Consider the following 13,220-nt stretch of genomic DNA (forward strand, 5'->3'; position numbering starts at 1 on the left):
TGTTCCCTTTATTTTCTTGAGCAGTGTATATGTAAGGCGTGAAGATATTTCAACTTAGTATTGGCCATATGGTCTATAGTTCAGAGAATGTCAAAATAATAATGCTTATCAATAAGAACCATGAACTGTAGCTTTTGAAGACATTTAATCAACTGACATATTTGGCAATAAAAAATTACTGACATGAAAGATTCGGCTGGGACAAAAATTATGGATGTAGTGATTTGTGCTCGTGGACATAATTACATTACCTGAGCTCCCCTTGTAAAACGTATCCTGTCCAAATAGGGCTTACGCTTTGTTATAAGACACTATGAAGGCTTTTACGTGTTAATAACAACTTAAGCCCTTAGCCCTATTCGGATGGGATTTTTATTGTGGGAGTTCAGGTAATTTAATTATGTGCACAAGCACCAATCACCGTATCCGTAATTTTAGTCCCGTCTGAATCTGCAATTCCGCCACATTTAAGGCCCCCAAGAACACAGTGCCCTCGATCATTCTTAAATGGAAGAAGTTTGGAACCACCTAGACTCTTTCTAGAGCTGACCGCCCGGCCAAACTGAGCAATCAGGGAAAAGGGCTTTGTCAGGGAGGTGACCAAGAACACGATGGTCACTCTGACAGAGCTCCATAGTTCCTCTGTGGAGATGGGAGAACCTTCCAGAAGGACAACCATCTCTGCAGCCCCCCACCAATCAGGCCTTTATGGTAGCGTGGCCTCAGTAAAAGGCATATGACAGCCCGCTTGGAGTTTGCCAAAAGGCACCTAAAGGACCCTCAGACCATGAGAAACAAGATTCTCTGGTCTGATGAATCCAAGATTGAACTCTTTGGCCTGAATGCCAAGCGTCACATCTGGAGGAAACCTGGTACCATCACTACGGTGAAGCATGGTGGTGGCAGCATCATGCTGTGGGGATGATTTTTAGCAACAGGGACTGAGAAACTAGTCACGATCGAGGGAAAGATGAACGGAGCAAAGTACAGAGAGATCCTTGATGAAAACCTGCTCCAGATCTCTCAGAAACTCAGACTGGGGCGAAGGTTCAGCTTCCAACACGACAACGATCCCAAGCACACAGCCAAGACAATACAGGAGTGGCTTCGGGACAAGTCTCTGAATGTCCTTGACTGGCCCAGCCAGAGCCCGGACTTGAACCCGGTCAAACATCTCTGGAGAGACCCGAAAAAAGCTGTTCAGCGACTCTCCCCATCCAACCTGACAGAGCTTCAGAGGATTTGCAGAGAAGATTTGGAGAAACTTTCCAAATACAGGTGTGCCAAGCTTGTAGCGTCATACCCAAGAAGACTCGAGGCTGTAATCACTGCCAAAGGTACTTCAACAAAGTACTGAGTAAAGTGTCTGAATACTTATGTAAATGTGATATTTCAGTTTTTTATTTCTAAAAAGCTTTTGCTTTGTCATTAGGGGATATAGATTGAAGAGGGGGAAAAACCACTTGATATATTTTAGGATAAGCGTGTAACGTAACAAAATGTGGGGAAAATCAAGGTGTCTGAATATTTTCCGAATGCACTGTATCTGTTGTCCTCCCAAGCCAAATCCATCTGGACTAAATGAGCTCCCCGATCGGTATGGCAGTTTGATTGGTCTTTTCTGACTGTCAGTTGTGTCGGCAAACGTGGTGCTAGGACTCTGGCGGCTGGGCGACGACTGATTTGGTCACAGAGGTAGGCCTACTATGACATGTTGTGGCAGCTCTTCAGTATAAGGTAAATGATTTGGTTAACTAGCATTAGCCAGCGTTAGCCATGACACCATTATTTCTTACCCTGTAGGGAGATCGATGGATCAATAGGCTATTTATTTTACAGGCTAGCCAATCCACCCAGCAGATATTGGGAGTGAATATTGGAAATGAAAAGAGTGTGTGTGTGTTTGTGCATGTGCGTTTGTGACTTTGTAAAATGGCCCTCTTAAGCTTTCAGGGGGAAAATGGCAGAGAGAGGTGGGCTCGACAGAGACAGATCAGTTCCAGTCAAAAGTTTGGACACACCTACTCATTCAAGGGTCCTTCCTTATTTTTGATATTTTCTATATTGTAGAATAATAGTGAAGACACCAAAACTATGAAATAACACACATGGAATCATGTAGTAACCAAAAAAGTTAAACGATTCTTCAAATGACAGCTTTGTAAACTCTTGGCATTCTCTCAACCAGCTTCTCCTCTAATGATTTTCCAACAGTCTTGAAGGAGTTCCCACATATGCTGAGCATATGTTGGCTACTTTTCCGTCACTCTGCAGTCCAACTCATCCCAAACCATCTCAATTGGTTTGAGGTCAGGTGATTGTGGAGGCCAGGTCATCTGATGCAATACTCCATCACTCTCTTTCTTGGTCAAATAACCCTTACACAGCCTGGAGGTGTGTTGAGTCATTGTCCTGTTGAAAAACAAATGATAGACCCAGTAAGCGCAAACCAAATGACATATTGACTGACCTTCATGTCTTAAAGTAATGGTGGACTGTCATTTCTCTTTGCATATTTGAGATGTTCTTGCCATAATATGGACTTGGTCTTTTACCAAATAGGGCAATCTGCTGTTTACCACCACTACCTTTGTCACAACACAACTGATTGACTCAAACGCATTAAGAAGTTAAAAGTTAATTTGTGGAACTTTCCAAGGCACACTTGTTAGTTGAAATTAATTCCAGGTGTCTACCATGAATGTGGAATGAATGTGGAGAGAATGCCAAGAGTGTGCAAAGCTGTCATCAAGTCAAAGGGTGGCTACTTTGAAGAATCTCAAATATTAAATCATTTTGATTAACACTTTTTGGGGTTCTACATGATTCCATATGTGTCATTTCATAGTTTTGATGTCTTTGTTATTATTCGACAATGTAGAAAATAGTAAAAATAGAGAAAACCCTTGGAATGAGTAGGTGTGTCCAAACGTTTGGCTGGTATTGTACAGTTGAAGTCGGTAGTTTACATACACCTTAGCCAAATACTTTTAAACTCAGGTTTTCACAATTCCTGACATTCAATCCAAGTAAACATTCCCTGTCTTAGGTCAGTTAGGATCAGCATTTTATTTTAAGAATGTGAAATGTCAGAATAATAGAAGAGAGAATGATTTATTTAAGATTTTATTTATTTCATCACATTTCCAGTGAGTCAGAAGTTTACATACACTCAATTAGTATTTGGAAGCATTGCCTTTAAATTGTTTATCTTGGGTCAAACGTTTCGGGTAGCCTTCCACAAGCTTCCCACATTAAGTTGGGTGGATTTTGTCCCATTCCCCCTGACAGACCTGGTGTAACTAAGTCAGGTTTGTAGGCCTCCTTGCTCGCACATGCTTTTTCAGTTCTTCCCTCAAATGTTCTATGGGGTTGAGGTCAGGGCTTTGTGATGGCCACTCCAATACCTTGACTTTGTTGTCCTTAAGCTATTTTGCCACAACTTTGGAAGTATGCTTGGTATCATTGTCCATTTGGAAGACCCATTTGCAACCAAGCTTTAACTTCCTGACTGATGTCTTGAGATGTTGCTTCAATATATCCACATAGTTTTTCTTCCACATCAAGCCATCTATTTTGTGAAGTGCACCATGCTTCCACCCCCGTGCTTCACGTTTGGTATAGTGTTCTTTGGCTTGCAAGCCTCCCCCATTTTCCTCCAAACATAACGATGGTCATTATGGCCAAACAGTTCTATTTTTGTTTCATTAGACTGGAGGACATTTCTCCAAAAAGTACGATCTTTGTCTCCATGCGCAGTTGCAGACCGTAGTCTGCCTTTTTTATGGCGGTTTTGGGGCAGTGGCTTCTTCCTTGCTGAGCGGCCTTCCAGGTTATGTCGATATAGGACTCGTTTTACTGTAGATATAGCTACTTTTTTAGCTGTTTCCTCCAGCGTCTTCATAAGGTCCTTTGCTGTTGTTCTGGGATTGATTTGCACTTTTCGCACCAAAGTACGTTCATCTCTAGGAGACAGAACACGTCTCCTTCCTGAGGGGTATGACAGCTGCGTGGTCCCATGGTGTTTATACTTGCGTACTATTGTTTGTACAGATAAACGTGGTACCTTCAGGCGTTTGTAAATTTCTCCCAAGGATGAACCACACTTGTGGAGTTCTACAATTATTTTCTGAGGTCTTGGTTATTTTCTTTTGATTTATAAGTGAAATAATCCGTCAGTAAACATTTGTTGTAAAAAGTATTTGTGTCATGCACAACGTAGATGTCCTAACAGACTTGACAAAAATATAGTTTGTTAACAAGAAATTTGTTGAGTGGATGAAAAACACGTTTTAATGACTCCAACCTCAGTGTATGTAAACTTCCGACTTCAACTGTACATTATTATTTGGACTTTCTCCTTGGCCATTAGGCCAATATTAGCAATATTAGGCATTTGAAATATATTCACGCCTAGAAGAGCCTCCGTGCGTCCTATGGGAGACCTAGTCTGTAGGTCGGATTCCCAGACAATATTTGTAAGCGTGTTGCATCCAGAAGAACTTTGATTTGTGGATCACAGACCTTGATTCCACATGTTGATTTCCTGTGTTTGTGTGTGTGTGTGTGTGTGTGTGTGTGTGTGTGTGTGTGTGTGTGTGTGTGTGTGTGTGTGTGTGTGTGTGTGTGTGTGTGTGTGTGTGTGTGTGTGTGTGTGCGTGTGTGTGTGTGTGTGTGTGTGAACCATGGCAGTCTGAATGTGATGGAAGCAGTGCATTGATGGTTTAGTGACACCTGGCACGGTGCAGCGATGCATACAACAACTAAGAGGTAGATCCCCCAGGATCCTGGTATGTGCACAGGCCTAGCTAATTAGTGTTGGTGCGGTGTGTGTGTGTGAGAGGCAACTGTAAGTATGAGAGGGGAAAAGTATGACTGTGAGCTGATATTATTGAATAAGGAAGAGAAGGACAGTGGAGACGCGATCAGATTGATAATTACACACTTAAGACTGCAGGCCATTCGCTTAATTGAGACTCAAGAGACTGTCACTGTACTCTGCTGCTACTGCATTTCAGTTCCACATTGTCATTACTGACAGAAGGAATGGAGATGAGATTTATTTTGGAGAAAAGTAGTCAACTGCAAAGAGTGAGACATTCGAACTGGTGGGTAGTGATTTCAGGCATTAATTTGTGCCTCTGTGATGAGTGGGTGGATGAGTGGATGAGTGGGTGTGGGTGCCGCCCATCTCTCTCCTCTCTCTCTCTTTCTTTCTGTCTCTCTCCTACATATTCTCTCTCTCCCTTCCCCTCTATCTCTTGCTCTCCACTACCCGTCTTTATCTCTGTGGAGGCTTTCTCCTACGGAGGACAACCCCCCCTCGTGCTCGTTTGTCATCCGGGCAGGGGCCAGACGGAGATGGATGAGGTAATAGGAAGCCAGTCTGGGTCTTGTTCATTAGGGCACACCAGAGCACCAAATAAATTGCACCAGAAAACCAAAACCAAAGCGTTTCTTCTTGGACGAGTTTTGGCTGTTTTCTGGCTGTTTCCTTCCATTTGTTGTGTAATTAATAGGAGGACCCTGTTGTCCGCTAGGGTATTATGTTTGTGCTGCCACACTACAGTACAGCATCCCTCTCTGCTGCCTGCCACCTCAGGTGGGAGGAGAACGACTCCACACACAGCCGGAACCCCCTCAAGGTCAGGTCATCTGTGACGAGCCTGCTCTTTTGTCAGACGGCAGTAGAGAAAATGAAATTCGATAGTACACACATGCAAACAGACAGTCATGCACACATTCACACAATCACAGCACACACACACACACACAATTTGTAATAGAAAAACATCAGAGCTGACGTTGTATTGCTAGTCTGTTAGAAATGCCACGGAGAGAATCGTTTTGTCTTTTGTTAAGATTTATTCAGATCAGTAATCCATTTCAACAGCACATAAATGACCTACAAGTAGTCATTCTCTAATTAGTTGCTTTAATCATTTTATGGTATCAAACAAACATTACAAGTAATGAATAATCACATCTCTAGACTCGACTGACTCTACAGTATGGCTCTAAACGCTGTATCCTTCATAGTAATTTCAACATCAGACATCAAAATGCTCTGTTGTTTTGATCAGATACAAGTACCTGAATCTCTATGGAAAACCTACCTAAAGTAGACAGTAGAAAAGGACATATTGTAATCCAAAACAAGGTTCTGTTATGTTTTGATGCTGGTCGTACCATGTTAAAACGGAAGACAGGAAAAAAAAGAGATGGATGAGAGTTGAAGGAAGGAAGCAATTGAGACAAGGGAGTGGTGGTGTTGAGGTGTTATCCTTCTTCCACCCCAGAGGACGTGAAGGGTTGTGGTCCCTCTGGTCGCTCGGTTTATGTGTCCTTTCCCCTGTGGTTGCAAGTACCAACTACTGCAGGCCACATTAAATCGGCCATTTGTCTCACAGGCCGCCAAATTGTGACCCCTGCCCTAACCCGAACTTTACTTCCTAATTAAGGAGATATATTATACTGTTTTTAGAAAATGACAGTGTGAAGTTTGAAAGGAAAAACTAAATTGTGCTCCGACAAGGAAGGATGGTAATGGAAAAACATGATGAAAGACAAAAAAAAGGAAAGCACTTGCTCATAATGCCAGATGACTAAAGAAAACATTTCCAAAATGGCTGCCTTGTACCTTGCCTTCCCGCCGCCATTTCCTCCTGCAGTCTTCACTTCTGGCCCACCTGGAAACTGATGGAACATTCAAAGACGTCGGGACCAACATCCTCCTCAAACGGCAGCAGGAAGTACATTGTCTTCCTCACCAACATGGTTTGGGAAGCCATGTTGGTTTGGGTTCAAGAGGTCGAGCTTCAAGAGGTTGATGGTTCGAAAAGTGGGTGAATGCTCGATCATGCTTTGACTGGCTGAGTCCTCTCACTCGCTCAGGAATCCCCTCTATCTCTCACTCTCTCTTTGTCACGTTCTCAGCATCTTTGTCTCTCTCTTTCTCTCTCTCTCTCTCTTCTTTTCTTCCTCTCTCGCCGGTCAGTTAATGTGTCAGTTAGTATGTCAGTTAACCAGTTAGTGTGTCAGTTGTTGTGTCAACTAGTCAGTTAGTGTGTGGAAGACTCTCGCGCATGGCTTTAATACCCTCAGACGGGTGGTGGGTCTTGCCGTCTTGGTGTTCTTATTTGGCAAGATGAGCATTAGACACTAGGCAACTGGAGCTCATGACATCTGCTATGTTCAAAACATTTCCCCCCTGGGCCGTATTCATTAGCCGCAGAACAGACTGAAATAGGGAGGGACTACCTGAAATTTCCCATCAAGATGCGCTCATTTTAATTTTCTATTGCCAAATGTTTTGCTCTGTGTGTCTGGTCTGATGGGCACCACTGCCTGAAAATTGTGTTATGGGATGGGAGGAGGGGACTGCAGGGGTGGATGGAGCTGCTGTTTCTGGCCACTCCATCCTTCGCAGAGTAGAGTTATTATAGAGCTTTATTGTGTTCTGGATGAAAGCCAAGATGGATATTCCTCTCTCTCTCTCTCTCTCTCTCTCTCTCTCTCTCTCTCTCTCTCTCTCTCTCTCTCTCTCTCTCTCTCTCTCTCGCTCTCTCTTTCTCTCTCTCGTTCTCTCTCGTTCTCTCTCTCTCTCTCTCTCTCTCTCTCTCTCTCTCTCTCTCTCTCTCTCTCTCACTGTCGTTCTCTCTCTCTCTCTTACCTTCCCTTGCTCTCTCTCTCTCTCTCTCTCTCTCTCTCTCTCTCTCTCTCTCTCTCTCTCTCTCCCTCTCTCTCTCTCTCTTTCGCTCTCTCTCTCGTTCTCTCTCTCGTTCTCTCTCTCTCTCTCTCTCTCTCTCTCTCTCTCTCTCTCTCTCTCTCTCTCTCTCTCTCTCTCTCTCTCTCTCTCTCTCTCCCTCTCTCTCGCTCTCTTTCGCTCTCTCTCTCGTTCTCTCTCTCGTTCTCTCTCTCGTTCTCTCTCGTCTCTCTCTCTCTCTCGTTCTCTCTCTCTCTCTCTCTCTCTCTCTCTCTCTCTCTCTCTCTCTCTCTCTCTCTCTCTCACTGTCGTTCTCTCTCTCTCTTACCTTCCCTTCTCTCTCTCTCTCTCTCTCTCTCTCTCTCTCTCTCTCTCTCTCTCTCTCTCTCTCTCTCTCTCTCTCTCTCTCTCTCTCTCTCTCTCTCTCTCTCCCCCCCAGGCCAAAGTCAGAGAAAAAGTAGTAAGAGAGAGCAAGAGGGGGGGTAGCTCCCAAATGACGGTTTCCATGGTGCAGTGCTGTTTCTTTTATCCTCTCTTCTTAAAGGAGCCGCTACTACACACACACACAAACATACACAGAAAAGCCCCTCAATCAGCAGAAGGAAGGGTCCATCGGAACCACACAGCTAGAACCTACCTACCGACCAGGGCTCTTAGTCCATCACTCCCCAGCATGTATCTCCAAGTACAGTGTAACTGATGTATGCAGACGCCTTAAGTGTGACCTTATTTGTGCCATACACCCCACCGCAGTCTGATGGGGAGCCACTGGGAAGGGGATGACTGGCAGGTAGTTCCATGCATCTCAAATCGTTCCCCAGCCGTGTGTCCTGTTCCACCTGTTCTCGCTCTGGATTTATGCTAGCCAGAGCCCTGGTGATAAATTACATTAAATGTTCCCCTAAACCTCCGGAACGCATCGGCCGGCCTAGAGGGGACCAGGTGGGGGCACGAGGTATGCTGCAGCGTGGATGACAGCCTCACTCACAAGAGGGTGTGTATTTATGAGTTCGGCCGACACACAACTTGTAGGTTTGGCTTTCATAATATAACCAACACTGTCTTTTTCCTCCCTCTACTCATCTTGCATTTCCTCCACCCCTCTCCTCCCTCTCCTACCTTTCCCACACCCTTCACCCCTCTCCTCCCTCTCCCATGCCCCCTCTCCTCCCACTCCCACTCCCTCTCCCCCCTCCACCCTCTCCCTCTCCCCCCTCCACCCTCTCCTCCCCCTCCTACTTTTCCACACCCTCCACCCCTCTCCTCCCTCTCCCACTCCCCCCTCCACCCCTCTCCTCCCTCTCCTACCTTCCACCAACTCTCCTCCCTCTCCCACTCCCCCATCACCCCTCTCCTCCCTCTCCCACTGCACCCCCCACCCCTCTCCTCCCTCTCCTACTTTCCCACACCCTCCACCTCTCTCCTCCCTCTCCCACTCCACCATCCATCCCCTCCTCCCTTTGCCCACCCTTTCCCTCCCTCATTCCCAACCTCTTATCCCTCCACCTACACCTTCTCCGACCTCCTCCACTCCGTCCTCTCCACCCCCCACACTTTCCCCTCCAACCTGCCCTCCCTTCAGGTCATCCCAGACTGGAAGGAGCAGGAGTGGGACACAGAGACGCCTGAGTCATATGCCGGAATCTTCCACTTCCGCTTCTGGCGCTTTGGCGAGTGGGTGGACGTGGTGATTGACGACCGGCTGCCCACGGTGGACAACCAGCTGGTCTACTGCCACTCAGATGACAGTAACGAGTTCTGGAGCGCACTGGTGGAGAAGGCCTATGCGAAGTTAGTCAATGAATCAATCAATCAGTCAATGGCTTTATTGTACAAATTGGGAAATGTGTGGTACTGTCTTGGAGAAAAATGTATTATTCAATCCATGTGTCCATCAATCTATATATTGTCCCAATTTGGGAATATGATGTAAAGTCTGGGTTAAAAACAACAACATTAAAATGAAATGAACACCTATGGGACAGGGATAAAGAGAGAGTAATGTAGCAGCCGTGAGGGAATGTCATCTAATTAAAGATATGATGCTATGTTTAAGTCTCCCAATATTTGAGGTATGCAGAAAAAATCTTTAGAACGAAGACGCACTCACTCAATGTAATAAATATTTCCAATTGGTAACACTTTACTTAACGCCTGTAGGTTCAATGCTTTCTAACATGTTATAAGCATGTCTTATAATAAGACCTAGTAATCTATTATGTACTTCTATCAATATTTTGACTGATTCAAAATATGTACTATTCACTGTCCTTTTGATTAAGATGTAGAGTCACATATTAAGATTTGAAGTCAACTAAGGCTACATTTACACTGGCAGCCCAATTCTGATCTTTTACCAATAATTGGGCAGAATATCAGAATGGGAATGCTGTTTAAGAATCTAGGCTCCTTTGTCATCCAGATGTCAACTGTGCATTGTAGACAACATTGATAGAGGGATATTTGACTTCAGATGAAGAGCATGGCCCTTCCAACGCCAGGATTGGGGCGGCAGGGTAGCCTAGTGGTTAGAGCATTGGACTAGTAATCGAAAGGTTGCAAGTTCAAACCCCGGGCTGACAAGGTACAAATCTGTCGTTCTGCCCCTGAACAGGCAGTTAACCCACTGTTCCTAAGCCGTCATTGAAAATAAGATTTTGTTCTTAACCTAGTTAAATAAAGGTTAAAAAAAAAAAAAAAAAAATTGTGGGTTTCGATTGTGGGTTTGATTCCCGGGGCCACCCATACGTAAAATTCATGTCGCATGACTAAATTTCTTTAGATTAAAGTTTCTGCTAAATGGCATATATTATTTTTTTATACTGAACAAAAATATAAACACAACATGTAAAGGTCCCATGTTTCATGAGCTGAAATAAAAGATCCCAGAAATGTTCCATATGCACAAAAACATATTTTTCTAAAATGTTTTGCACAAATTTGTTTACATACCTGCTAGTGAGCATTTCTCCTTTGCCAAGATAATCCATCCACCTAACAGGAGTGGCATATCAAGAATCTGCTTTAAACAGCATGATCATTACCATGTGCTGGGGACAATAAAAGGCCACTCAAATATGTGCAGTTTTGTCACACAACACAATGCCACAGATGTCTCAAGTTTTGAGGGAGTGTGCAATTAGCATGCTGACTGCAGGATTATCCACCAGAGCTGTTGCCAGAGAATTGTATATAATTTCTCTACCATAAGCCGCCTCAATTCATTGTTTTAGAGAATTTGGCAGTATGCCCAACCGGCCACACAACCGTAGACCACGTGTAACCACGCCAGGCCAGGACCTCCACATCCGGCTTCTTCACCTCCAGGATCGTCTGCACCCAGCCACCCAGACAACTGATGAAACTGTGGGTTTGCACAACCTAAGAATTTCTGCACAAACTGTCAGAAACCGTCTCAGGGAAGATCATCTGCATGCTTGTCGTCCTCACCATGGTATTGACCTGACTGCAGTTTGGCATCGTAACCAACTTCAGTGGGCAAATGCTCACCTTCGATGACCACTGGCACATTGAAGAAGTCTGCTCTTTACGGATGAATCCCGGTTTCAACTGTACCAGGCAGATGGCAGACAGCGTGTATGGCGTTGTGCGGTCAAGCGGTATGCTGATGTCAATATTGTGAACAGAGTGACCTATTATGGTATGGGCGGTCATAAACTATGGACAACGAACACAATTGCATTTTATCTATGGCAATTTGAATGCACAGAGATACTGTGATGAAATCCTGAGGCCCATTGCTGTGCCATTCATCCGCCGCCATCACCTCATGTTTCAGCATGATAATGCAAGGCTCCATGTCGCAAGGATCTGTACACAATTCCTGGAAGCTGAAAATGTCCCAGTTCTTCCATGGCCTGCATACCCACCAGACATGTCTGTGCTTCTACACCTGCATTGCTTGCTGTTTGGGGTTTTAGGCTGGTTTCTGTACAGCATTTTGTGATTGAGCACCTTCGTTTGGGATGCTCTGGATCGACAGCGTGTTCCAGTTCCTGACAATATCCAGCAACTTTGCACAGCCATTGAAGAGGAGTGGGACAACATTCCACAGGCCACAATCAATAACTATGCAATGGAATAACTATGCAATGGAGATGCATGAGGCAAATGGTGGTCACACTAGATACTGGGTGTTTCTTTGTTGTTGTATTTTACCCCCATTTTCTCCCTAATTTCATGATATCCAATTGCGATCCAATTACAATATTTTCTCATTGCTGCAACTCCCCAACGGGCTCGGGAGAGGCGAAGGTCGAGTCACGCATCCTCCGAAACATGACCTGCCAAACCGCCCTTCTTAACACCCGCCCGCTTAACCAGGAAACAAGTCGCACCAATGTGTCGGAGGAAACTTCAACTGATGACCGAAGTCTGCAGGGGCCCGGCCCGCCACAAGGAGTCGCAAGAGCGCGATGAGGCAAGTAAAGCCCCCCGGCCAAACCCTCCCCTAACCAGGACGACGCTGGGCCAATTGTGCTCTGACCTATGGGACTCTCGGTCATGGATAGTTGTGACACAGCCTGTGATTGAAACCGGGTCAGTAGTGACGATGCAGTGCCTTAGACTGCTGTGCCACTTGAGATCCACACCTCTACGTTTTTTAACCTCTTGCTCCTACCTGGCACGCAGGCGTCCCATCTAGAGCTCTGGAAATGCAAATGCGCTACGCTAAATGCTAATAGGATTAGTTAAAACTCAAACGTTCATTAAAATACACATGCAGGGTATTGAATTAAAGCTACACTCGTTGTGAATCCAGGCAACAAGTCAGATTATTAAAATGCTTTTCGGGCGAAAGCATGAGAAGCTATTATCTGATAGCATGTAACACCCCAAAAGACCCGCAGGGGACGTAAACAAAATAATTAGCATAGTCGGCGCTACACAAACCGCACAAATAAAATATAAAACATTCATTACCTTTGACCATCTTCTTTGTTGGCACTCCTAGATGTCCCATAATCACTATTGGGTCTTTTTTTCGATTAAATCGGTCCATATATAGCCTAGATATCGATCTATGAAGAAAATAGCGTTTCATAACGTAACGTCATTTTTTAAAATTCAAAAAGTCGACGATAAACTTTCACAAAACACTTCAAAATACTTTTGTAATGCAACTTTAGGTATTAGTAAACGTTAATAAGCGATCAAATTAATCACGAGACGAAGTGTTTTCTATAGGGGTCCGTCTTGAAATACTGTCCGTGTATTTCTCAACCAAAATATCCGGTCGGAGACCTGAAGAAAAAGCCTGTCTCTTGTTCGTTTGACCAAGAAACAAAGAATTGGCAAATGACAAGACTGTTGACATCGTGTGGAAGCTGTAGGTACTGCAACCTCAGCCCTATTTAATGTCTTTCGCCCATAACAATGGGTTGAAGCGGCGGATGGATATATTTTTCCACTTTCAGTGATCAGATTTTCCTGCACTTTTCAATGAAACGCACGTTCGTTAATAGTCACAGCCGTGATTTAACCAGTTTTATAA

At 44.6% G+C, this 13,220-nt stretch overlaps 1 protein-coding gene across 1 annotated transcript in view; it reads left to right on the top strand.

The window, feature by feature from the left end:
- The window catches only part of LOC118390658 (calpain-5-like), an 86,909-nt gene that overhangs the window by 49,265 nt on the left and 24,424 nt on the right, over positions 1-13,220 (top strand). Inside the window, exon 5 of the mRNA XM_052529703.1 lies at positions 9,288-9,496. Coding sequence (XP_052385663.1) covers positions 9,288-9,496 — 209 coding nt within the window. The remainder of the gene's footprint in view (positions 1-9,287; positions 9,497-13,220) is intronic.

Source organism: Oncorhynchus keta, chromosome 11, assembly GCF_023373465.1.
Source record: "Oncorhynchus keta strain PuntledgeMale-10-30-2019 chromosome 11, Oket_V2, whole genome shotgun sequence".
In the NCBI taxonomy this organism is placed as follows: domain Eukaryota; kingdom Metazoa; phylum Chordata; class Actinopteri; order Salmoniformes; family Salmonidae; genus Oncorhynchus; species Oncorhynchus keta.